This window comes from Lissotriton vulgaris, chromosome 7, assembly GCF_964263255.1.
Source record: "Lissotriton vulgaris chromosome 7, aLisVul1.2, whole genome shotgun sequence".
Taxonomy (NCBI): domain Eukaryota; kingdom Metazoa; phylum Chordata; class Amphibia; order Caudata; family Salamandridae; genus Lissotriton; species Lissotriton vulgaris.
The window spans coordinates 685,153,054-685,180,800 of record NC_141695.1 but is presented as its reverse complement, the minus strand read 5'-3'; the positions used below and the strand labels follow the sequence as shown (position 1 = coordinate 685,180,800).

Sequence of the window (27,747 nt, the reverse complement as noted above, 5' to 3'; positions counted from 1 at the left end):
ATGTTCCATAATGACCTCAGTAGTGAGCACAACTCACTGTATACACCTTTAAGATGTTCTTGCTAGCTGTTAATAAAGTGTGAATGCCTTTTAACAGCCAGCCATTTGCAGCAAACAAGCGTCATTTGCAAGTCATGAAAGTGACCCATTATTTCCTGTCAGTAGCAAGAGCAAGGACTTCGGCCCTTTCCCTCTCTTTACAGTGCAAACAGCAAAAATTGAAACCTGAAACACATTTGTGAGTAGTGTAGGAAATCCCAACTTTTATTCAAATTACTTTCCCAAACTTATGCTCAATTATAAAACACATGATGTAATTGCTTTTTTGGCTTTAAGGCCCACACAACAATTAAGGGGCACTTGAATATGTTGTGTATTATGTATGCTGTAAAGCTAGCCAATACTGGCCGACTTTATACATAACAGTGATTCGATCATCATTTCAATAATTGACACATACACTTATGTTGTTTAAATATGTCCGGGGCGGCATTTATTCACTTATCGCAATACTACAACTCATAAAGACTGGGAAACAATATACACTTTAGCATAATGTGTGAAACAAAAATAAAATAAACAATTCTAATGCAGCTGGTTTAAAAAGCAATTCAATTTCCATAAGCCAAGATCTAAAAGCATAAAAAAATAAACTAAACCACATGGCAAAGTAATAAAAAGCGTTTCATGCAATATAAAAACTCTATGTTCACTAGGAGTACACATCATATTCAAATATAATACAAATGTTAGCATAGGGAATAACAATTTACAAGACAATACTCGGAGGGTTAATGCTCTTACTTAGTTAAATAGTACTGTCATGTCATGCATTGGCCTGCTCCAGGAATTAATTATGTTTTCCAAACTGTTGTAAACATTGCTTAATTCACTGATGGTTCCATCACAAGTCTTTAATCATTTCCTAAAACAAAACAGCATCATACAACTCAACTATATATACCTCGAATGTAGTCCTATACACCTACCCTATATACGATGTTGAACAGACTTATTTTCCAAATAAACTTTCATTTACTGAAAATTGACTACATGCATCTTCGAACATTAACACTTATCCATGTGTTCTGATTCCCTTATTTAGTAACAGAAAATGACATTTAATGTGGGTGCTATGACCACCACTATCCCGGTCTACTTAGTTAGCTTCAAAATACAACTTTTGTTAGTGTTCATGCACATTATAAATGAGGGGTTGATGTTGCCTCTGAGAAGGAGAGTCTGGTGAAGCTCCTTTATTGTGGCCAGTACAATTTATTGGGCATATGTACAAGGAAGTGTCGGACCGCGGAGCTGAACCAAATTTAGTAACAGCACCACACTCTGACATTTCCAAAATGCAGGGCCATATTTACAAAAATACGGTGCACTCCTATGTTTTCCACAGCGCTAGCGCTTAAATTACCTGCCTAGTGCCAACACAGGCACCCTTGGGCAATAGTGCAAGGGTGCCTGCGTGGCAGGGAATGATTGTGTATGTTCAGGAAGGTGTCCCTTCCTGTACATAAACAATCAATACTGGCGATATGTTACTTCGAATTAGCAAATCGTCATTATATAATGATTGTTTATGTGCAGGTAGGAACACCTTCCTGCACAAACACAATCATTAATGGTGTTTTGCTCTTTCTATGCAGCACACAGGGAAAAGCAAAAATGAGGAGAAATAAAAGTATTTCTCCTCATTGCGCGATTCGAATGCCTGCTTTTCTATGGCGTTAGTTTTTGTGCTGCCTCAGATTTACAGATCCTAGTAAATCTGGGGCAGCGTCAAAAAGCAATGGATGTATAGGGGCCATATTTACAAGGCAGCGTAATGCTAAAAAAGTGTCTTTCACCGCTTTGTACATATAGATAAGGGCATAGCGCCACCACAATGTCGCTGAAAGTGACGTTCTGGTGGTGCTATCCCCTTGTAAATATACCCCTAGGAGTTTCAAGATTAGCCACTGGATGAAAAGAAGCAACCTGGATAGACGTCATCTTTTTACCTTGCATAAGTATACATTGGTTTCCAGTAGCATAGAAAGGGTGGCACGGGGTCTAATGCGCACAGGGAGGGAAACATCCTTTACGACGCAACTTTTACCACGCAGTACCTTTACAATGCAGGTTTTCAACGCAAGTCATTACAACGAATTGCGCTGGGGGGCGTTCTAGGATAGGTAATAGTTTAATTTACTATCCAACACCTTCCCTACTATCCACAGGGACTGGAGTTGGAATAGTAAATTAAACTATTCACTATCCAGCACCCCCCAACGCAAGTCGTTGTAACGACTTGCGTTGAAAAACCTGCGTTGTAAAGGCATGCGTGGTAAAAGCATGCGTTGTAACAACGTACATCCGCACAGGGACAATGGGCCCAGTGCTCTCGTTTGAGCAGTAGAAGAGAGCAAGACTTGGTGCAGTGGACATGTCTGCACCCACATAAAAGCTGGCAGTGGTGGAAAGAAGTTGTTTTAAAAATTTGCTCATTTTGCACATTATCCCCTTTTAATCATGCAACTAGTTGGTTACTTTCATAATGCATATATAATTGGGATGGGCAAGTTCCAGTTTATTGCCTCTTTTCAGCCCTTCTATCTGACCCGAAGGCAAGTCCTTCTAGGAGTAGTGAAATGAGGAGCCCGAACCTCACGTGGGAGACAGAGGACCATCGATTTCTTCAGCTTGTTTTCTTCTTCCAGCCAGAGGAGTGGTGCTACATTTGCCCTTGATGACGTTTGTTGTCAGTCGAAAAGTCACAGAAAATATCAATTGTAATCAAATCAAATTGTGATCAAACCTAGTAATCACATATTACTTTTGAGATGCCTTGTCAAGTTAAGTGCGTCGCTCACAAGTACTTCAAGACTACAAGTCCTCACAAATCTGCATTGCTGTACAGTGTGCACGTGTGACATCCAGGGCCGGACAGGCCTTTCATTCCACTGGGCATTTCCCCTGTGGGCTGGAGTCCTTGGAGGCCATGGCCGCTGCTGGTGCCTCTGTCGCTTTTCCCAGCTCCCAAGGTTAACTGCATTGAGCAGGAGGCTTGAAGAGAGGCAGATAGTGAGGGAAGTAGAGAGAAAGCAATTAGAGGTAGAAGAGAGAGCGGAGAGAAGGAGAGAATGGATGGATGGAAAGAGCGCAATAGCAAGAAGATGAAGGGAGAGGGGCTGGTCTGGGCATTTTTTTGCCAGGGCTGTTTTTGGTTCGACAGTCAGAACAAGGTGGTAATTATGCATTGATCTGGACGATGTCTGTAGCAGATCCAATTTTCTTGGTTACGCAAGAATATCCAGCCCTAAAGGTAATATGTCTGTTTAGGCAGTTCAGGCCTTGTGCTCCCTCAAGCTGACGTGAAATGTGCCCAAATCCCTCCAGAACCACCCTATTAACCTGGTTTAGCACACAGTCACGAGTAACACTACAGGAAATAGCATGAACAACATCCGGCTTTAAGCTACCAATCCTGCAGCTATCTGAGGTTCAATGACAGGGCTCGTGCCATAGTTTTCACACATTGCTTACACCCTGCAGCTCATCAAGAGGCCCAGAATCAGAGTCTGGCGATTGCTCGCCGGTATCTTCTGTGTCTTCTCCTAAAGAAAACAAAACTTTTATTCAATCAGGACTTCTTGACTATTCTTGATTTCGATTTACAGAAAAAGGCTTTTATATCAAATACAGTGGTTTCAAAGAAAATAGTTAAAGAGCTGAATGTGCTACCAGGCCTATAAAACATATCACTAAATTACAGGAACAGATATGCTTAAAACGCGATTGAAAAAGTTCCTTCTTGAGCTTATTCCCCCATCTAGTGGTAGAAATTAATTTTACACTTTCCCTCTAAAATATTTTTGCGTCGTCTATGGACAAATGCCCCTCATGATGTCTCAAGCCTCCTCTTACTTAGTCACAGTAAAGGAAACATTCCTTAAAGTATTGTTCATGTTTCTTTTTCACAAATAGGGCGACAGAGTAAGTAAGTTGCATTCGGAGAGTATTCCTATTTTGTTTCTCATCACAAATAACCTATTTCATTAGTTTAGCTGTAGCGCCCTGAATGTACGTTTTTCTCCTAATAACATCCCCTTATTTTTGCGTAAACCTCTGTTTTATTTTTAGAACCATACCAACCAACTATTGCAGTGGCGTTTACACTGCTGGAGTGATACACTGTCTCAGCTCACCTTAGAAGGCTGCAGTGCTGAATTTGTAATAAGTGCCAGCGCTCTCGTCAGGAGACGACACTTGGTGCCAATGATAGTTACAACACAATTACTAACCATCTCACTCCTACGCGTGTGACTATTCGGACTATTCCAGGGCCCAAAAGCCAAAAGAATGGCTTGGGGGCAGGGAATAGTCATTTTTTAGGTATATTGAATTAATAATTGACTGTTAATGTGGCCATCTCTAAATTAGCTAGACACTGCCACCTTGCGGCAGACTGTTACAAGCACTGGTGTTTGCAATTAAGTGCTGAGCATCGGAAACCACTGGCTCAAAATAAGCACTGGGTAGTATTCATTTTCTACCTATCCCACATTTAAATACCATGCACTGTTCTTTGTGCAATACAAGGCCTGCATAGGGGTGACTTACTAATATTTAAAAGGGAGGTATGCACCAATCAAAAAGGGTTTATTTGACAGGTGGCCCTGCAGGTTTTGCACTGCAGCAGTTAGGCTAGACAGGGTAGGCCTACAGCCATGTCTGCAATGCCACTGTAGTGAATGTCACAGAAGGTGCTGCAGTCCACCAGTGGCATTTAACTTCCAAGTCCTGGGTGCACGTTCTACACCATATATTAGGGACGTATATGCATGTTAAAAGTGGAATAAGCCATTTAAACCATGTTTAGCAGGACAGTAGGCACACTTTGATCCTGGTTATCAAGGGTAAAGTGCACAGTTTTAAAATCAGCAACAATAGGGTCCATAAAAAGGTGAAACATCTGGGGTGAGCATGCAGAAAAGGGGAATTTCCTACACCACATTTGACACCTATCCAGCCAGGACAGAACATACAAAATATATTACCCTGGCCCATTACAAGGTGACTGTCCTGTTTTTTCCACTAAAATCATCACAGCAATGTTTTTAAGCATGATGTTTGTTTACTTTTTCCTGGAACAAATTAAGTGCTCCTCTTGGCCAGAGCTTCATGTCCCCCCCTTTTGGCATTCCTCTGCGCTCCCTCTAGGAGACCTGTAGCACGGTGTTAAGACTAGAGGTTTAGCATGAGGTGAAAGTATAATACTTCTCTGGGTGGAACCAAAGTGATCCCTATGTATATTTTAAAGATTTAGCAACAATACGTTGATAGACAGTTGCGCTGTCAAGCTAGTTCTAAAAATGAATATAGAAATGTGGCATTAACATTCAGTGGTTAGCAGCAGGTAGAATGGTGATCTTTGCAGGGATGTGCTTTTGCCTGCTGATTACTGTCAAATGACAGAGCTGAAGTGTGAACATAGAAATATATTTGTATAGCACAACTTGCTTACTTACTGGCCATTATGCTGACTGGCATATAGGACAGCAACAAAGGACTTCCACTTCTCTCTTGGACAAGTGTCTGTATGGTTCTCCAGCTATAGTTCAGGGTCTTTATTTCTATTTCCACAGTCTGCCTCCAGGTGTTCCTTGACCTGCCTCTCTTCTGTTTGCCTTCTGGAGTCCAGTGGAGAGCTTTTCTTGTGATGGAGTCTTGTTCTCTTCTGACGGTGTGTCATATCCATCTCCATCATTTTCAGATGGTGCCCATGATCTCTTGCTTGCATCTAGTGAAAGGTTACTGACTGGAGATGGTGTTTGGCCAGAAAATGATCAGTATAGTTTTCAGGTTACTAGGGTGGAAGGCTGACAATTTGGTGATGTTGCGCTTTGTCATCTGCCGGCATTCTGATCCATACAAGAGTGTGGATAGGACACAGCTCTAGTAAAACCTCCGCTTGGTGTTGGTGCTGTACTGAGATGACCTCCATAGATTGTTCAGCATCCTGAAGGCATCTCTGACCTTATTCAGTTTGTGCTTTATGTCACTACCTGTCCCCCCATTGTGTCTAACAGTACGGTCTAGATAGGTGAACTTTTCAGTTATGGCTAAGGGGCCGATTACGACTTTGGCGGTGCTGCACCTGCTCTGCACCAGCTCAGCACCTCCAAAGCCATGCAGGGACCGCCCGCTAGATTACGAGTACAATGCATGTCTTACGGGCTTTTCTCGTCTTTTATTTTGCCATCCCCATGGTGGTGCCTTGAAAACGGGCAACGCAATGGGAGCTCAAAAGAAATTCCAGAATGCCATGGACTGTGAGTTCCATGCCTCGTTGGAACTTGGGGTGCATGCAAACAGGGGGGCATGTGCCCCTCTGAATACATCCCCATGGCAGTGGGGGCTTGGAGGCCCTGTAGGCCCCCCTTAGTTTCCCCTCCTCCAGCCTTTTCGGAGCAACAAGCCCGCCATGAAAAGGCTGGGGCAGGGGAAACTCCTAATATGCTGGGTGGAATGTGGTGGTCCAGCCTTGCATATTATATAGGCCTGTGTGTTGCGCCACTGCCAGAGAATGGCAGTTCTCTGGCACAGCGGTGGACAGTCCAAAAAGCCACCTTGTAATGTGGCGGCCACAGGACCGCTACCACTGCGCCACCCCGAGTAAACAACCTCTAAGTCCTCTGTATCCACCTTAGTGAAGGGTTTGGGATATTAAATGGCATAACTTCTGATTTCTTTGTGTTGCTATACATAGATGCTGTGCATGGATGTTGAGGCGATCTTTTCCTGCATGTACTGGTGGGTGTGAGAGAGCAAAGTCAGGTCATCTGCATAGTAATGTCCTCCATTTTAGAGAATAAACTCCATCCGATGCCTCTGGCTTGGTTTTCTGTTGTGCGTCTCATCACTCAGTCAATGACTAGATTGAAGAGCAATGCTGACATCATCAACACCATTTCACACTAGTCTTGACATCAAAGCTATGCTCACTATCTCCCACCTAGCAGGTAAAATGATCATAGGAGCTCGTAATGAGGAGGACTATCTGCTGGGGTATGCTATAAGCTCTCAGTATACACCAGAGGTTGTCACATTGATACTGTCAAAGGCTTTCTCAAAATGAATGAAGTTGATGTATAATTTTCTCTGGCACTCTTTGTCTCTGGCACTCTTTGCACTGCTCTATGATGTTGCGTAAAGGAAGGATCTGATCAACACACCCTCTACCTTTGTGGAACCCAGTCGGTTCTTTTCTTAATAGCTTATCCACGGCATCACAATTGCGCTGTATAATAATTTTCACCAAGCTTTTAGTCAAGATTGTAAGAAGGGTGATTCCATAGCAGCTGTTACAGTTGGTTAATACCCCCTTCTTTGCAATCTTGGCAATGATGCCTTGGTTCCAGTCGTCTAGTGATTTCTTTCCATCCCAAATTGATGTAGACAGTGGTTCAAGAATCATGGCGGTTTGTTCAGGGTCTGCCTTGAAAATGGTCTGTATTCAGGTTGTTTTGGCCAGGAGTTTCTCCTTTCTTGAGAGAGCAGATAGCAGTGATAATTTATTCTTTCTGAGGTGGAGCATTCCTCATATTTGCTTCCGGAATGTTAACCTAGCTTGTAAAGCAGAAACCTAGCCAAAATTAGGGAAGCACTGAACATGGTTAAAGCCAAGCATACAGGCAACAAGCAATAGGAGAGGTAGCTTGTTTGTGGTCTGCTGATAAATTCTCTAGTGGTGTTATTTAAAGAAGCGGGTCATCAACTCTTCCATAAATAGGAGCAAAGTTGGGTTAGTCTTGATGAATAAAGGAATGTCGTTTCAGATCTTAGGTGCACAGATGGAATAAACCTGCAGCCTTGTTTGGTTCTTCTTTACAATTCTAAGAGTCCAGTCTGATGATGTCCTGGCTGCAGGTGTACAGATAGCCACCACAATTGATGACGTTCTCTGCAAGATAATAGGGTATGCTGGCGTGACAGCTTTATACACGATGAAGCTGGTTTTAAAGATTGTGCTGGCTGGGAAGAAGAGCCAATGGAATTCCATCCAGGAGGGGATGATTTGATCATATTTCTTCAGGCCCTGGATATGTAGAATACAATGAAGGAGTGCCAGTAACAAGTCTGGGAGGCCATGGAGCAGGGCATTCACCACCATTCAGATGCACAAGAGTACAAGGGCTTGAACAGGAGGTCTGAAACTACTTTCTGGAAACCACCTTTTAGAAGAAAGAGCAGACACCAGGACGTCATTTTAAAAACAATTTTGGGCTATGTGTTCCTTGAGAGTGAGGGTAGTTTCAAAGGTGAATCCAAGTGACTTGACTTTCCATGAAATCTGTGGTTCGAAGCCATCGAGGTTCATACCATTGAGCCAGGCTTATACTATTTTTTTCTTGTTATTCTACAAAAACAAGAGTTCTTCTTCGGAAGGTTGAGCTTCCGGTAGGCTCTGAACATCCAGATCTGTATGAGGTATAGGCAGTGTTTCAGGGGCTGGACTTCTGACGCAAAACGGAGAATACTGCAAAAACTGTGCATGAACAAATGTGAATAACAGAGCCATATTTTCAATTGAAATTCATTTAAAAGTCTCTCCGGACTTTGTGGATTTTTGGTTTACTGGTACAACCAAAAAATTATGTGTTTTTATTCAAATTACACCCTCTGCATGGGGTGTTTTAGAGGTTCGTTAGTGTGCATTCTCAATAGTTCAGCATTTTTTGTGCAAAGCCTGCCAACAAATGTTTATTCCCTCTTTTGGACTAAACTGTATAACTTTTTGAAAAGTGACTGTGGAAACTCCTACTTTCACAGAGACCCAGCCTTACTCTGTAGTTACTACTTCTCTACTTCGACCTACCTGTTGCCCAAAGACACAAATAAACTTTTATGAATGCACCCACACATATGCAGAAGTACACTCCTGCACACAGATACAATTATACACATATATACTTCTGCAGTATCTCAGCTATATACACTGCACAGGTGTACCAAGCTCAGTTATGTTCTAAAGAAGGCCCCACTTATAAATACACAGTAGGATAGTAATCTCATCTGTAAAGTGGTCCTGAAAAGATACAACAAGTATTTTGGGCAGATCAAAAACACTTTGAACATTACTTTCTGATTTTCTTAAAGTGCATTGAAAACTTCAGAAGTACTAGTAAAACAAGGTAGAATATTCGGTTGAAGGAAGAATTCTGAATGTGTGTGAAGAGCGATTACATGGAGAATGAAAACGGCAGTATTCTAGCGCACAGGGTCAATGGAAACAAATTTCCTTACCGAATTGTGTAATGATAACTATGTTTGCAGGATTTGGAATGTCGTAAAGATCAAAATGTTCAGGTTCTCCATTGCTTGCTTCCTCTTGACATTCAATGAAAGAAACAAAAGCCAATCACTATATATCCATACTTTATTTCTTTTGTGGCAACTTACTGATTTACTGTATGTGCCATGAAAACTACAGAACTACTAGAGAAACAAGGTAGATTATTCAGTTGAAGTAAGAATTCTGAATTTGTGTGAAGAGAGATCACATGGAGATTGAAAAAATTAGCATTCTAGAGCCCAGTGTCAACACAAACAAACTTACTTACTGGATTTTGTCATGATAAGTGTGTTCTCCGGGTTTAGACTGTCGTAAAGATCAATATGTTCAGGTTCTTCATTGCTTTTCTCCTCTTGGCATTCAATGAAAGAAACAAAAGTCAATCACTACTCTATGTACCCATACTTTATTTCTTTTGTGGCAACTTTCTGATTTACTCTATCTGTCATTAAATCTGCAGAACTAATACTGAAACAAGGTAGAATTTCCAGTTGAAGTAGGAATTTTTAATTTGTGTGAAGAGAGATCATTTGGAGATTGAAAAAAGTAGCATTCTAGAGAACAGGGTCAACACAAACAAATTTAATTACCGGATTTTGTCATGATAAGTGTTTTCTCCGGAATTGGAATGTCATAAAGATCAAAATGTTCAGGTTCTTCATTGTTTTTCTCCTCTTGACATTCAATTAAAGAAAAAAAGCCACTCACTACTCTATATACCCATACTTTCTTTCTTTAATGGCAACTTTCTTATTTACTTTATGTTCCATGAAAACTGCAGAACTACGAGTGAAGCAAGGTAGAATATCTGGTTGAAGGAAGAATTCTGAATTTGTGTGAAGAAAGATCACATGGAGATTTTAAAAAGTAGCATTCTAGAGCACAGGTCAACACAAATAAATTTACTTACCAGATTTTGTCATGAAAAGTATGTTCTCCGGATTTGGAATGTCGTAAAGATCAAAATGTTCAGGTTCTTCATTGCTTTTCTCCTCTTGACATTCAATGAAAGAAACAAAAGTGCATCATTACTCTATGTACCCATACTTTATTTCTTTTGTGGCAACTTTCTGATTTACTCTTTGTGCTATGAAAACTGCAGAACTACCAGTGAAATAAGGTAAAATATTCATTTGAAGGAAGAATTCTGAATTTGTGTGAAAAGAGATCACACAGAGATTTAAAAAAGTAGCATTCTAGAGCACAGAGTCAACACAAACAAATTTGCATACCGGATTTTGTCATAAGTGTGTTCGCCGGATTTGAAATGTCGTAAAGATCAAAATGTTCAGGTTCTTCATTGCTTTTCTCCTCTTGACATTCAATGAAAGGAAAAAAAAGGCAATCACTAATCTATATAACCATAATTTATTTCTTTAGTGGCAACTTTTTTATTCACTTTATGTGCCATGAAAACTGCATAACTACTAGTGAAAAAATGTAGAATATTCGGTTGAAGGAAGGAGTCCAAATTTGTGTGAAGAAAGATCACATGGAGATTGAAAAATTCAGCATTCTAGAGCACAGGGTCAGCGCAAGCAAAGTTACTTACCGGATTTTGTCATGATAAGTGTGTACTCCATTTTTGGAATGTCATAAGGATCAAAATGTTCAGGTTCTTCATTGCTTTCTTCCTCTTGACAATCAATGAAAAAAAAAGCCAATCGCTAATCTATAAAACCATACTTTATTTCTTTTGCAGCAGCTTTCTTATTTGCTTTATGTGCCATGAAAACTGTAGAACTACTGGTGAAAACAAGGTAGAATATCCGGTTGAAGGAAGGAGTCTGAATCCGTGTGAAGAAAGATCACATGGAGATTGAAAAAGGTAGTGTTCTAGATCACAATGTCAGCGCAAGAAAAGTTACTTACCGGATTTTGTCATGATAAGTGTGTTCTCCGTATTTGGAATGTCATAAGGATCAAAATGTTCAGGTTCTTCATTACTTTCCTCCTCTTGACATTTAATTAAAGAAAAAAAGCCAATCACTAATCTATATAACCATGCCTTATTTATTTTGTGGCAACAACAAAACCATTTTGATTTTTTAAGATAACTCCCAGGTGTTGAAGGCTTCAACATCTCATTCTATATGCACTCAATTGAATGATCACAACTGAACCTAGGAAAAGTAGATGCATCGTGGAAACACTTGGCAGGGAGAAGTTCAACCTAGGGCAGGGTCAGGTCTACTGGCACCATATGTGAGGTATCTTTTCTGCCACCAATGTAGCTACATCTGTCCTTAATAGGTGTATGATCCTTCTCCTACAGAGAACACATATATTAGCTTAGTAACATTTTGCAGCACATTTTAAAATTACACGTGGGTGGCTATGTCATCAAATGATCTTAAAATGTTAACGTGCATTTGAGCACAAGGCAAGTTTACCATAAAATTGGAGCACACTAGTTGTGCAAAGCAAGACCATGTAAGAGAGCTTTTTAAAGTACTAATACACGTAGTTCTCTGATGTGTGTAGCATTATACGGTCAGCATTCATAGATTGTTCCTATTAGTCACCTCAATCTTGTCTTTCATCGTAAGAATGTCTATGTACATTGCTATATGGTAATAGTTAAGGAAAAGTGTTAGTTTTAGTTATAATGTATCCGTGGTAATTTAACTTTATGTCCAATGTTCAGTGCTAATAATAGTCACCTGGAATTGCTATTAAACCATTCATTGTCTATGGGAAATGACTGCGTTGTTACCACGCGTGGCTTTACATTGCACGTCATTTCTACAACTTGTGCTAGGTGGCGTGCAACACCAGGGAATGTGTTGGATTTTAAATCCAACACATTCCCTGCTGTTACGCTAACTGGAGTAGGAATAGTAATTTATACTATTCCTAAATCCAGCGCGCCATCTAGCGAAAGTCGTAGAAACGACTTGCAATGTAAAGCCACGCCTGGTAACAACGCAGTCGTTGTAACGACCGCATTGTAGCCTACTGTGTGGTAAAAGCATGTGCAGTAAAGTGTTATATTCATTGTCTATAGGTGACTTAGAAGCACCTCAACCTATTGTTTCAGCCCTCTTTGTGATTCAACGGTATGCTTGATGATTGTTGTTGAATGGAATTTGTTTTCCAAATTGTCATATGATTAATTTCCAGTATTCTTTCAGCTTCGAGGAGCAATAGCTTTGTACACAGTAACCATTTGAAACCTATTTTTGTCTTTTGTCAAGCTAATAGGCGGCAACACCAGTCCAGGAGGGTCAGGCTGGTGGTGATGTTTATTGTGTCATCTATTGACGGTATGTGTTTAGTGTATGGCAGACAGAAAAAAGGTGCGTACACTAAAACAATTCTACAGCATACAACGAGGTGTTCTTATTGGAAACTGTTAATCTTATGGAGAACAATATCACGTCAATGAAGTAATGCTTGCACCTATTTTTTGCCAAGATTAGTGAAGTGATAATAACATGGATTGCACTCATCTTCTAAAACGGTAGTATCCTTTTCTTTTGGTTTGTTGGTGACAGTGCCCGTCAATAAGTGGTGGAGCACTGAATTTTATGTTCAAGTATAAATCTTCTCTGTATTTGTTTCTTTATAGAATAATCCGATTATTCATTATTAGTTCTCTTGTGCTGAAATAACATTTTATGTTAAAGAATCAGCAGGTAGGATCTACGATTGCAACTCTACACTACAACAAAAACCGAGGTCTAGATCTCTCCACTTTTTTCATATTCTTCTCTCCCCCCACCCCCCTCTCGTTATGATTACTTTTTATATTTCCCCTCCCAGGCAATGGATTTATACATATAGAGTCTCGTAAAAAATTAGCTAGGTTATGAATATGCTTCTTACTTTTCTACATTTATAAGCTGTCCAGTCTTTGTTGTAGTATTCAAGAAGTGCCTTTCATTTTTTGTACATTTATGTGGAATACATATTTATTTATTAAAATTAAATGTTGAACTTCATAAAACAGATAGGAAAGGCCAGATTGTTCCTTACTGGTTTTGTCTGTGATTGCCTCAATTTCCTTAATTTTCCTTTTACCCAGCCACTTGTTCTGGTGGTGTGAAACTTTAGGCCTGCTTGGCCCAATGAGTTCCCTTGTACTGACTGCAGGAGAACAGATTATGTATATTATGCAGGTACATTGTCCAATAATAGCGCTGCAAAGAAGGTCGGTGGAGCCCCCATTCCATAGTACACACTGCATCTTTTTATTCGATTCTAGAGTGGACAATGTTTCTTTCAGACTGTTCTCAAGTTTTAGAATACATCTTTTTTACATGGCGGTCAGATCATGAGACATAAACTACAGATTGCAGAAAGAGTAGCTTTGATAAGATAATGGAGGTGGGGTTATTCATTCTTTCAGTTATAGTTAAATTGTTTAGTCAGATTTGTGTTTCAGGTTCAGTTTAGAATGCTTTGATGCGAGAGAGCATTTCATAATTTTCATAATTTAACCCCCCCCCCGCCCCAATAGGAGGAGACGGTTAGCACCTATCCACCCTAATCTCACCTAACACAGGTGCAGGCGCATCTGCATGCTGCTGTCTTTGTCGGCTTCATGTCCTTGCCACCAAAGCCTAGCATTCCCGCAGACAACAGTAGTCAGTGGCATCATTCTAAGCAGTCTGATTGGATGAGACAATCTCAGCCATCCATACAGCGCCCTTTATCGTCTTTTGCCGCTGGCTATAATCTCTGGTAAATGTCCTCCCCAAGACACAAACCGTCAAACCTGAGGTGTGGGTGTGTGTCAAGAGGGAGGGCATTCACAAACTTATGTAACCCAAGGGGAGAGGATGTGGTCTGTCGGCTAGACTGCCGACTTTGGTGCTGGAAACCAGTGTTTGAGCCTTGGGGTCGAGTCCACATCCTATGATTCTGGGCAAATCACTTAATCTCCCCGTGCCTGAATGTGTAATGTAAATACAGTGCTCATGTAAAGCGCTCCAATACCTTTGGGTCGAGTTCGAGCTATATAAATATGCACAAAAAAAGGCAGAAGGGCTATTCCACCAGATAGAGCAGGTGGTCTGACAAACTGAGAGGAACAGAAAGGCTAACATTGAATGCTGGCTCAGGCCAATACTGCTGCCAGTGGCCCTCTGCAATGACCATGTTTTGATTGGCGCTCTCACCATTTCAATATTTTCATACAGCCAGACAGCCTGGTGCCAAGGACTAGCTCGGTTTCTAAAGGCATGAAAAAAAGGCTTTGAACTAATGACACAGCCGGTAATGCTATGTGAAAATATGACCTACTGAGGAATGAAAGCCTTACATTTAAAAAGTGGTTGGTTAAATTGTTTTGTATTATTGTTTGAGTGTAGAATGCTTTAATTTCATCACAGAACCGTATATCAGGTAGGACGCCGAGGATATGATTACATTTAGCATACTTTTAGTCCATGTTATTTGTTACTTGATGTGCTACTGTACACCTCAATAAGGTACCATGGTGCCACATACGTTATACAACGCTGCACAAGTGGCAGAAAACTACTGAAAGAAAAGACTGGTCTTCAAATCTTTCCCAAACTGCGAGTGATTGGGAGTCTCGCGGCGACGGAGTAAGCTAGTCCACAGCTTGGACGGTTGACCCTGAAAAAAGAGACCTCACCAAAGTCAACAAGATTAAATAAAGAGTAGAATTTTGAAGAAAACAACAATGCATAGCTTTCTGGAGAAAGTATTGATTGAGTCTATTTTCAAAAAGATGTCTCTTGTGCTGTAAAATGCATATAAACAATGGAAAGGGGCATGTATTCGTTTGTTTTGTGAACTGGAAGCCAATGAGATGGGCTCAAAGCTGGAGGGGGTTGCTCAGTTTTCTTCAATTTCATCACGAGTAAAGCTACTGCATTCTGCACTTACTGCAGCCTCTGGATAGCACAATCTAAGAGACTGTAATAAACACCGTAGTTATAATGTAGGCGAGCAGGTAACCTACTGTACCCTGTAAGAATAGACAAGCCTTAAGTAGCCTATGGTGAAAAATACAGGTCCTTCGACCAGAGGAGGTTTGAAGAGTCTAAGAGCCTGACTACGGTGTTGGTGGACAGGGTTACTGTGTCACAAACGTGACGGATATCTAGACAACGAAATTTCAATTCCAATATATCTAATGGATCTTGTAATACGATGGACGGGATATCCATCACATTTGTGTCGGAGTATCCCATCCGCCAAGATCGCAATCAGGCCCTAACTGAAGCCAGACTCCACCAAGATGCCCAGATTTACATTTTCTTACCACAGAAGTGGGGTTCTGGTTGAATAAACAGAAATGCTAATTCCTTGGAATCATAAGCAGACAACTGAGGTAGACTGTCGTAAGAGGTAGAATGAGGCAAATGCCATAAAGCAAGGTGTCCAATGGGCACTTATGCTACCGTAGGTGCATCCTGACTATGAGTGTACCATTTGCTATCAACTCCTTCTGTGCATATTCCCTCACTCCATATTCGCACAGAGGTCTTTGTAGACTTATTTTTGCAATATCTGAAAAGGACTGAAATGAAACATGTGGGAGACGGTTTTGTCTTGGATTTTTGTGTGTTTGCCAGACCTCGAAGCCAGTGAATCCTGAATGAAGAATTCTAAGAACTGAATAAATATGGCAGCAATCCTCACAGACAGGGTGGTTTACACATACACCAGGAATGGGAAAAGTCTAGTCGCAAGATTTCCTCTCCCAGATGGGAATGATCATGTGCATGGTGTGGACAACACACACTAGGAAAGAGACAGGGACAATGTACATTTATGTGCAGTTTTCTGGAGCGCAAACCTGGCCCAATAGCATTAGAGTACTTTACAAAATATCAAAGTTAAGTTTCGAACAAAATAAACAATGAGAAAAGCAACTAGATCAAAGCAAGGTACAAACCACCTTTGTCTCATCTGCAGAACTGGGCGATGGGTCTCAGAAAAGGAATGATACAAGGAGCTCTCAGTCTCAACCAAGTGTCTTTAAAACATGAGTATTTTTAGCGCCTTTTTAAAAGTTACTAAAAAAGAAGTAGTGTGTAGAGCTAGTCGAAGTGAATTTCAGATTCTCATTGGACATTGAATAAGGGGGTCTCCAGAAGTAGGGATTCTGTATTTATCGACCCCAGTTGGCCACCAGATATTTTCAGTTTCCTAATCAAGTGGGAGAGAGTGAATGTGCTTGGGACTTTCTGAGGGATGCATGCAGCTTTACTCCGAGTTCATCATAAGGCATCACTCCCTTGTAGAAGATTTATTTTAATTTCTTTCACCCTAGAATGGGGAAACAGGAGATGTGGGTATGCTTATTTACAGAGAAGGACGGTCACACATTTTCTTCAACTATAATAATTATTATTCTTTCAAATTATGATTTCATTCAAAAGGTTGCTCGGAATGCATGAAGCTGATAGATGGCCATGCTTTCTATTATACAGTACAGATTTCGGTGCTTTCTTTACATTATCATTGAGATTATCTGTTGTTCTTAACAAGTAAAGAGCTAGTTCAAAAGAGAAAAAAGAGAGAACTGAGGTTTGGTCAATTTCTTTCGAACTCAGCAACTTCTCCCCTAAATTTTATCAGCTGATGGACAAAGGAACTACCCACAATGGTAATCTATATGCGTACGATGTACATATTCACCCCAATTACATGGGTAACCTATGTAACCAGCTAAACTACAAAACAGAGGGGCCCAATACTGCACTGGTTAAAAAGTTAAATGTGTGTGTCTTCCAGTTAACATACTTAACCTGTGTACCCAAATTAGACAGGTCACACATGTAAGTAACTAATCTGCACTGTGCTACGATATGACCGAAGCAGCACACCAAACATTTTAACTTTATGTAATTGTAACTGGTGCGCCTTCCAGCTAAGGTAGGTGAAGTGTTGTGTACGCTCAGCTGGACACGCCTCGTAAAATGCTGTTTTATGGCAGTAATTATTATACAAAGCGGAGCATTAATGATGTAACAGTTGAATGTTTGCAGTGGTTCTGGTTAAAAACTCTCACGTGCTAAATACATACATATGTTTCGTCTAGATAGATGCTATTGCACCTCTTCATTGCTGAATCAAGAATGTCATAACTTCACTCTACATTGTAAAGCAATATCTAGGCTACTTACCAAAACAGGTCTTGGTGCATTCCCCTTCACTCTTTGGTTTTGGATAATCATAAATATTCGTCTCCTCTTCACTGTCACAACTCTCGAATTCTTGCTCTAAAAAACATAGCAATAATAGTATTACTAAATGCCTGCTCCAGACAGTGCGAGTGTTCTTGCGTTCAAGGGTTTTCCACAAAACGACAATGATGTTGATGCATTGCACAAGTCACCAGCATAACTGGCACTAAATACCCCCCTCAGGAGGAAATTCTTATGCTTGCCACTGCTACTCCATGGTGACTCCTGGATTCTTTTTAGGGCAAAGCCTTCCATGCTGTCTGGTTTAATAAAGACATCTTAGGGATATTCAAAGAGCTTCCTCCGGAATGCATTCCGCACGTTGTTTACCATTGGCTTTGTGGTTTGTAACTCACATTTTCTGCAGTACTATTTGCTGGCTTTACTTGTTTTAGGCTGTCAATTGTGAGTTTGTCCCTCCCAAGGAGCAAAGCCTTTTCACACCAACTCCCCTTGCATTCTTCCACGAGCGCTCCTTTCTGTAAACAGGCCTGGGGTAGGAAAGGTTTTTTCCAGCACACAACAGCATTTAAATGAACTGTGCAAGTAATTCAGAATATATCAAAATTATAAAACCCGATATGAAGCACATGTTTTGTTAATTCTGAAGTGTATTGGAACATTTTAATATGATCAAAAAAAAAATCAATACACTAGGTGAAGCCATTTCCAAACATTGTCATTTGTGCGTTGTACAGATTTATTAGTAAAACGGTATGTTTGTATAAATGTAGTGGCCATCACAATTGAAAATGTGTTGTCTGTAATGGCAGTGTGCTACCACACCATGCATACTCTACACTACACCATTCCACTCTACACTACACCACTCCACTTTACACCACGCCATGCCACTGCACTATACTCCACTCTGCACCACTCCACTCTATGCCACTGCACTCTAAGCTTCTCAACTCTATTCTATGGCAATGCACTTTAAGCCATCTCTACTCCACACCACTGCACTCTTCGCCATTGCACTCTACACCACTCCAGTCTAGGCCACTCCAATCTACTCTGCACAACCCCACTCTAGGCTACTCTGCACCACTACACTGTGCGCCACTGCACTCTATGACAGTACACTTTACGCTAATGTCCTTTGCTCTGTAACACTCAACTCTATGCCACTGCACTCTACGCCAATTCACTGTACACCACTCTAATCTACTCTGTAGCACTGCACTCTACACCACTTTACTCCATGCCATTACACTCCTCACCACTGCACTCTAGCCTGCACCACTCCACTCTATGCCATTTCACCCTACTCTGAAACAATCTACTCTATGCCACTGTCCCCTATACCACCGTAGTCAAAACCACTGCACTCAATGCCATTTATCTCTGTCATTGTCAATGTATTTGTGTAGTCAAAACCTAGCCATAATACAGCAGAGCATTGTACAGACTTGAAGGCAAAGGCCGAGTCGACACGTGATCAGAGGGATATCTGAGTTGTAGAAGTCGGCAGTTACTTCACTGCAATGTATTGCTGTTTACGGAGCAGTGTCTTTAACTCTTTCCTAATTGGAGCAGGGTAGGAGTTGTTCTGATGGATACATAAAGGTCCTTCCATGACCTGGGTGCATAGATATAGAAGGTTTATATCCTTTTTTTTTTTTACATATCTTCAACTCCTTTCTGATACTGTCCTGGCTATGGGCCATGCAGAGCCTTCAGAAATGCTGGAACATTGGTTTTAAGTTGTACTTTCATGCCTATTTCATACATTTCTGTATGGATTTCACTGATACACACTCTGTCTGCCTTTCCTGCTCAGGCGCTACATTAAGTATTTTTATCCAGCTCATCATAGATCTTTAATAGGCATATAAACATATTTAAGGTGAACATTAATCAGAAATACTCCATTTATTCCTTAACAGCAGATGTTTGCTCAATGAGGTTTTCCTGTTTCAAATTCAAAGTAAATTAAGAACTAGTCACTATATTTCCCTAAACACCTTTTTAGAATTTGGTGGATAAATGACATCTTCCAAAAATTGTTGTCCGTCCTCTCCGCCATATTAATAGTGCATTGATGTCAAAGGCACTGTAAATTATTCAGACAGGACATTTGCCAGTTTTTGTTGATGTGTCACTTTGCCAAACCCGAAAGAAGGCCTGTGGTTTGGGCTATTGGATTCACTGAACAGTAAAGATCAGTTACACCTTTTTTTATATATGTATGAGACATAAGAGAAAATTAAAATAGCCCCCACACTAAACCAAAGCTCTTATGGCACCAAGCAAGCCATCGTGACCCTCCCCAGATGAGCTTGCTTGCCATTTCCATCCATGCATCTATCAATTCATCCTTTCACCCTTCCATCAATCCACTGATATCCACCATTTAACCTTCACATTCTGTCATCAGTTCAATGTTTCATCCATTATTCTGTCTGTCACTATTCCATTCGTCCGCCCATCAGTCCACCAATCTATATACAAACCTATCTATTCATCATCAAACCTAGCCATCAAACCTATCCATCCATCCTCCCATCCACCCTTTCACTCATCCATCCATTCTTTCACTTATCCACGCTCTTTCTTCCATCCATCCATCCATCCTTTCAATCATCAATCCTTTTGCTCATCAATTCACCCTTTCACTCCATCCATCCACCTTTTCTCTCCATCCATCCATCCTCTATTTCACTCATCCATCCATTCTTACATTTCACTCCATCCCATCACTCATCCATCCACCCTTCGACCCATCCATCTATCCACTTATCCATCCATACATTTACCCTTTCACTCATCCATCCATCCTTTCACTCACTCAACACCCATACTCTCTTTCACCCATTTGTCAGTCCATTCACCCGTTCACTCATTCACTCTTTCATCCAGCCATCCATCTACCCTCCCTTTCACTCATCCATCCACTCTCGTACTCATCCATTCTTACATCCATCTTTTCTCTCATCCAGCTATCCATCCTTTTGTTCATCCATTCACTCTTTGCCCCGTCCATTCATTCATCCTTTGGCTCATCCATCTATCCATTCACTTACTCGCCATCCATCCATCCTTGCACTACTCCGTCCATCCATCCATCCACCCTTGCATCCAGCCATCGATCTACCCTCCATTTCACTCATCCGTCATTCTTTCACTAACCCATCCATACACTCATCCATCCTTTGGCTCATCCATCCACCCTTTCACTCCATCCACCCACTTCTCCATCCAGTTTCCCTTTTACTCATCCATCCATCCTTTTACTCAATCACCCATCCAACCACCTTTCTCTCATCCTCCATCCATTCATCCTTTCACTCATCCATCCATCAATCCTTTCATTCATCCACTCTTTCACTCACCCATCCATCCACCCTACCTCCCTTTCACACATCCATCCAAGCATCCATCCATCCACCCTTTCACTCATTCATCCATCCATCCAGCCTTTCCCTCACCCATCCATCACCTACAAACCCATCCTTTCACTCACTCACCCTCCCACCCTTTTGCATTAATTATGAGCCTTTGTCTGCCAAGTTGCAGACAGGAGAGGCACCTCAAGAACCCCACCCCTGCTGTAGTTGCTAAAGCGGGGGGTTAACAACGCCACTAGTATGAGACACATCTAAAAATATCAAATGTCAGTGGAGATCATTTGCGTATTGTTTTGTTATTCTAATCATGTTGTTAGATAATGGTGTTCAATAACTTGAGTCCTGCTCTAAAGTTAGCTTGTTTAAAGACACCCCCCAAAGTGAGAAAACATGTATATTAAGGTACCATGAATTTTGTAGTAAAATCTTTTTTCTAATTTATACCCATTTCCAGCCATTGGATATGGTGATTCTATTTTTATTAGAGATACAGAATATTATTTTATTTACATCAATTCATTGTACATTCAGGTGGTTGTGATCCATGCAACTCTGCACCTCAATAAAGCGTGTTGTAGGGTAAATTGCTTCCACAAAATCTCCCTTGTAACTAATTAAAGATAATATTCAGAGGTTATGCTGATTTATTTTATAGCTGAAGGGTCTTTCAGCAACTAGATGTTGTAGTGTTGGACAATCTAACCTATATTTCGGATCTGTGGACATTCCACAATAGGGGAGATGACATACTAACAGAATATCGAGTTTTTATTATTATGCTACAAATATATCATTCCCAGAAAATCAATATACTAAAATATTGTGCAGGTAAGTATAGAGTTACTATTCTTAATTTCATAAATATGCAGCTTGGAGACAGTTATATTTTCAAGGTACACAGATGTGGAGTTAAGAATACTAAATGTAACGATATTAAATTCACAAATTCACTATATAAGTCAATATTCTAGCTTCAATTTTTTGTTGCATGACATTTTGGTACTCAATATTCTGAAACAGAACCATGGAGACATATTTTATTTAAATATTAAGTCTTTAGTCTTAGTATTTTTTCAAAAATGTGTGTTCCACTGAACTCATAATGTAGGAAATTGTCAAATCTGATCAGAAATGCTATTTCTTAATTTTTAATGAAGACAAACACCCAGCAGCGGTACAAAAGGGGGTGGTGATGGACGGAGCATCTGAATCAATCAAACACTCACACCCAGTCAACAGATCTGGGTTTAATCCATCACCGTTCTTTAGCCCAAACACCCAGCAGCAATACAATCCATCAACTGGGATAGATAAATCTGCAGATAAAAGATGTTTTCTTCAGATTAGAGTGCTGTCCTTCCCTGCATTGCAGATGATTCCAACCTACAGAATTACGTTTTTAGAAATAGACAAGTGTCCAAAGATAAGGACTCATAGATATGATTAATTAAGCAGTTTAAACATTTGTTCTGCTGAATAATGATATCGATTTCACTAGATATATTTTTGTGAATTGAATAGGTAATGTAATATTAACGTACCAGCATCAGACCGTGTGACTTCTTTATCACTTCTTAGTTGTAGTAAATTAGAACCTGAAGAGACTCCAAGTTTACTATTGTTTTTATTTTCATGATATATATTAAGAATGAAAATCAAAATGTAAACATATGTTGTATTACTATTGTTAGAAATGGGGTCTCTAGTTAGCAGAGGTATGTACTCTGTCCAAGAGGGGACTACCACTGTAGTCAGGGTAAGATGGATACACAACCTACATTAACCTGTGTTCACCTTCTGGTAGTTTGGCACAGAGAAGTCAGGGTTTACATAAGGTGCAATGTGTAAAGTATTTGGGCAAAACTTACATTACAGTAACACAGTGAAAATACCACAAAAAGCCTCCACACTAGTTAAAAAAAAATAGAGAATATTTATCTTAGTAAAACAACAAACAAAACGACAAAAATCCAATAAGCAGAAGTCAAGATATGAAGTTTTAAAGATTAAATGCAAAAAACAGTGCTTAGAAGTCATTATGATAGAATTTTATAAAGCGCACTAAAACTCAGAGGTGCCAAAATACTATTGCAAGACAGACTAATCAGATCAGCCAAGAGACAGGGAACTATACTGAAAAGGCCAGGTTTTCAATTTTTTTTTTAAGGATCTAAGGGAGGCTGCTTCAGTGATATAAATGAACAGGGTATTCCACAGCAGCAATTGAAAAAGAGTGCCCCCCCCCATCTTTCCTTCCTGAATCGGGGAATTGTAACTTTTTCAAGGTGAGCAGATCAGAGAAACCTACTGGTTGTGTACCAGTGAAATAAATCATTTCAGTTAGATAGGGCCCATCTGATACAAAGCATAGAAAACAGTACATAGAGCGTTGAAGGAAATCCGCTTCCTAGCTGCAAGCCAATGAAGAGAGCAGATACCGTCTCTGACTGAGAGCCTCTTGGGGATGTTTATAATAAGACAGGGAGCCACATTCTGAATGACCAGAAGTTTATTCAGGGAAGACCTGTTAATGTTTAAGTACAGTGCGTTACAATAATCAAGCCACAAAGTTACTAAGGCAAAGGGGTTAGACAAATTGAATATTTTAGGAGGGAAGCTCACCTCCAATTGCAATGTTTACTCTATCTGCTGTATATACTCAAAACGACATAATATACACAGACAAAATCAGATATGCCCACACAAGGTAAATATAATACAGTGACCTGGAACGTTAGAGTGATGGGTATTGTACACAAGCGGCACCGGATCCACGCTCAATTGAACGGAAGCAAGGCCCACATAGCCTTACTACAGGAAACCCACCTGACTGCCAGCTAAATAGCTAAACTGCGCAGGAAATGGAGAGGACACATTTTTACCATGTCCTATTCCGCCTTCGCAAGGGGAACCCTTATCTGGGTGAGACATGGAGTGCCATTTACACACATTGCAAATACCACCACTGGGTTTGGGCTCCCAACAGTAAGGCCAATCCTGTGACTTATACTTAACTGAACAAACGCCAATACTGTTTTTTTCTTTAAAGTATACTCAATACTGACATGTAGATCAACCAAACAACATGTGCTAAAGACTTCTAGTTCTGTCTGAATCAATCTCTTTTTAAAAAATTTTATATCAGAAAAAAATTATTTTTTTAAATTTACAAAACATTTAAAAAAAATTATAATTGCAACACAAATATCACAAGAAAGCATTCACCTGTACATATTTATAGTTTCCGCATACAAACTCACACTATCTCTTAATCACCTCCGACACTCAGACACACATGCACTACATTCATAACTATCATTATCTATTTACAATTCAATTCTAGCTCAATTTTTTGATTTTGAAACAAAGCCATAGAAACAACAATAACAGCAGTTTATCTTTGTAAGCATAATTCAAATTTTGATCAAATATTCCTTTGGCTGAAAGAACTGGTCTACGCGTTTCCAACTCTTGTTGGATGTAGAGTTCTCTTCAGGACCAAAAAGCTGCAAGAAAGAAAAAAAATGAGTTTTTTCTAACCCTTTGTCTACAAAACGTAGCTGCTCTACACATTTTGTCTCTTCATCCACTCTTACCTTCTTTGGCAAAAGCTTTAATCAACCCCGACATTGGAAACTGTATCAAAACACACAACCACAATGAATGGCCCATGAGGAGAGGTAATCTGATAAGCTTTTACAACCACTGCAATCACACCCGACACTTACATCATGTTTTAATGCCCTCATCTTCTTCAGAGTCCTCACCTTAGCCTGCAGAACCTAAATGAGTATGTCACCATTAGTAAGCATACATGCTGCTTTAACGCCTTAACCGCAGCGGTTTTTCCGCCGCGGTGCAGGCATTCTAAAGAGTGGGCGGGGTTCCGTTGGCCATTTTTCCCCAGCAGAATTAGGGAGGTAGTGCTCCAGCCGGCCAACGGCCGACGGGAGCACGCAAGGGGTTAAAAGACCGTGTATATTAACGAGATATAAACTTACTTAAATCGTTCACTACGTTTTCTGAGGGTCTGATTCTTTTGTTCCTGTTGTGTATTGGCGGTTGGGCACTTAAGGAAGCCTGTGTTGGAACAAACCGTGCAAGTCAGCTGTGTGCTTTCTGGGGTTGAACGGGGGATGCAGGGCATAACGAATAGTCCTCACATCGTCAATAACCTGTGAATGCTTAAGAAACGTCCCGGCGTCTGTTCCGCCGCGCTTCATGCCACAATCATTCGATGAAAGAATGCCGCTTCGGATACTTGTGTTGATTTCCTGGCACCGGTGGTTCTGGGAAATGTAGTCGCACGCATGATCATTGGCATGGAAACAATACTTCTGTTGTGTCCATGTTGTTTGAATAGAACAAACCGACGTTTATATCATAGGGCGCAGTTGCAAAAAGTTTTGCATGAAGCGGTGGCGCTGTGTCTTATGTAATTATGTAAACTAACACCAAGGTTTGTGGGAAATGTCATCACTCGGCTGCTCGCGGTTGGGATTATTAGAAGGTCAAATTAATGGAACTGAATTACAGAAGTGCTGGCCAGATGCCCACGTGGAAAAACAACACACGGGGAGATGGGTGCCATCGTACTTAGTCGTTTTTTGTTTAGAATGTTCATAAAACTTTATTGATCCTATGGGCAGGAAGGCTGAGAACGCTTGAGTTCTCTTATGAATCTCTTTTGTTTCGAATGTTCGTGAAACTTTATTGGTCCTGTAGGGAGGATAGCTGTGAACGATCGTATTCTCTTATGAATCTCTTCCTTGCTAAGTTGGATAATTCTTTTTGTATATTTCAGCAAGAGGTCTGGCCGGCCACGGTGACTAAAAATCAGGGCTTAAGTCCTGTATGGATTCAGTATAGGTCTATCATGGTATAACCTACCAATCCTCAACTTGCGGCAGGATGCAGCTGGTGTGAGTGACCTCCCTCAGAAATGAGTTGTTAGCTCAATCTTTAAATTTCAGACAGCTCATTGAGTCCGTTGACGGCAGTATTAAACTTGACAACTAGCATTGCTTCTCTTCTAGACAGTTTAGCGTTGAGGTCTCCGCCTCTAATGTCAGCCTCCACTTTGGAAATAATTGTCCAAATCAGGTCTTTGTCTGTGTGATTGTTTAACCACCAAAACATTTGGATGTTTTTTTTAATTCTTTTTTTTTCTTTTTTTTCAATATCAATAGAGACTTTATTTCGGTTTTGATTCAAACCATAAAAGTACATATACAATAAAGACAATTTAAAACACAGTAATTATAAAACGTGATGGGTAAAGTGCAAGAGTGCAAAAGTACAGCGTATTCCATACATAAAAATTAATTAAAAGGATAATTCAGTCAGCAAAGGTACCATCACTGGTCCAGACAATTTCTCAACTTAACAGACAATTTTAAAAATTCAGTAACTTAGAGAATACTGTCACTATGCAAAATTTGCAGATACATTAATGCTGGTCTGATCTGGTTAAAAGTGAGTTTCTTTAAAAGATCTACCAGATAGCGTTTGCGCGGGTATTCAAAAAATGTATATAAAATGCAGCATATCCTGTGGAGACTTTCCGTCGCAGCCACAGGGTGCAGTAGGTTTGTTTAAAATATAATTTTTTGGTCTAAACAGCAGATGATGAAAGAGATTTAATCTAAATCTTGTTAACAGGAACTTCTCATGGGAGGTCAATGAGCCCATCAAATAGGGCTCCATCATTTCACATGTTTTTAACATAACAAATTTTCTTTCACTGATTTTCAGGAGCTCCACTCCTTCTCTTTTGAGCTTTCTGTCCATAAGGAAGGCACGCTTAACTACCTCCACATCACCCTTTACAATCCCGCTCGGATGTTCAAACAAGTCCAATCGGCCGAGCCTTGAAAAACTGGATTTTGCATTGTAGAGTTTCAGCCTAGCATTATTAAGTTTTTTTCCCAGTTTTGATGCAAAGTTAAAAATAGTAGCATTCACCCTTGCCAGTTCCCTTTTCTTTTTATCAAGATATGGACCCCAACTAAGTTTGGTATCAAAAAGGACCCCAAGATACGAGAATGATTTCGAAATGGGGATTGCTACATCATCTATTTTAAATAAAAAGTTCCTCCTTGGCTGTTGCCCAACTTGCATGACGAAAGATTTAGAATTATTGACCAGGAGGTCTCTGTCCGTCATAAATATTTTAAAAGCATTTAGTAAAGCTTGAAGACCTCTCTCGGTTCTAGAAATTGAAACCGCATCATCTGCGTATAAAAGAACAGGAATACCCCGCCTGCCAACTCTGGGGCAGTCAGCCTTTACATTCTGCAGTACGCTATCTAGCTCATTAATATAAAACTTAAAAAGAAAGGGGGCGAGAATACATCCTTGACGCACACCCTTTCTGATGTCAAAATTACCAGTTACGCACAGATCTTGAGAATACCTAACATTAGCACTGGTGTTGCTGTGTAGATCGACAAGGAAATTGACAATCCTGTTGTCAACACCCTTATCCCTCATGGACTGCCCAGCTTTCCCCTGTTTACACAGTCGAAAGCAGATGACAGGTCCATGAAGGCAAGGTGGACAGTACCCCTTTGAGCAACAGTGTACTTGCTTAGCATTAAAAAGAGGTTAAGGCACTGCGTAATAGTAGAGCGTCCACTGCAGAAACCATACTGAGAAATGGACATAATATTATTTTCCAGCGCCCAGTCAGAAAGTCTCTGTAGTAGGATTCTGCCCACTATTTTAACCATAGAGTCGATTAATGAAATAGGTCTGTAACAAAGAGGGCTACCCTTGTCCCCCTTCTTAAAAATTGGGACAATCGTGGAAACCCCCATGATTGTGGGCAGCCAATTTTAGCAGCTGCGTTAAAGACCGACTCTAATATGGGTGCCCAAAA

At 40.4% G+C, this 27,747-nt stretch overlaps 1 protein-coding gene across 4 annotated transcripts in view; it reads right to left on the bottom strand.

Annotated features, from left to right (window-relative positions):
- Positions 1–467: 467 nt before the first annotated feature.
- LOC147702248 (uncharacterized) overlaps positions 468–27,747 on the bottom strand; it is a 132,901-nt gene continuing 105,621 nt past the window's right edge. Inside the window, exons 7-14 of one of the 4 annotated variants that reach the window (XM_086930897.1) lie at positions 17,458–17,553; positions 11,222–11,305; positions 10,582–10,662; positions 10,260–10,343; positions 9,940–10,023; positions 9,618–9,701; positions 9,301–9,384; positions 3,374–3,608 (exon numbers count right to left, since the gene is read on the bottom strand). In XM_086930897.1, the coding sequence (XP_086787023.1) occupies positions 3,523–3,608; positions 9,301–9,384; positions 9,618–9,701; positions 9,940–10,023; positions 10,260–10,343; positions 10,582–10,662; positions 11,222–11,305; positions 17,458–17,553 (683 nt within the window). In that variant the 3' untranslated portion in view covers positions 3,374–3,522. Of the gene's footprint in view, positions 3,609–9,300; positions 9,385–9,617; positions 9,702–9,939; positions 10,024–10,259; positions 10,344–10,581; positions 10,663–11,221; positions 11,306–17,457; positions 17,554–27,747 lie in introns of all 4 variants that reach the window. The other 3 variants (XM_086930898.1, XM_086930899.1, XM_086930900.1) reach the window with 3 other exon arrangements.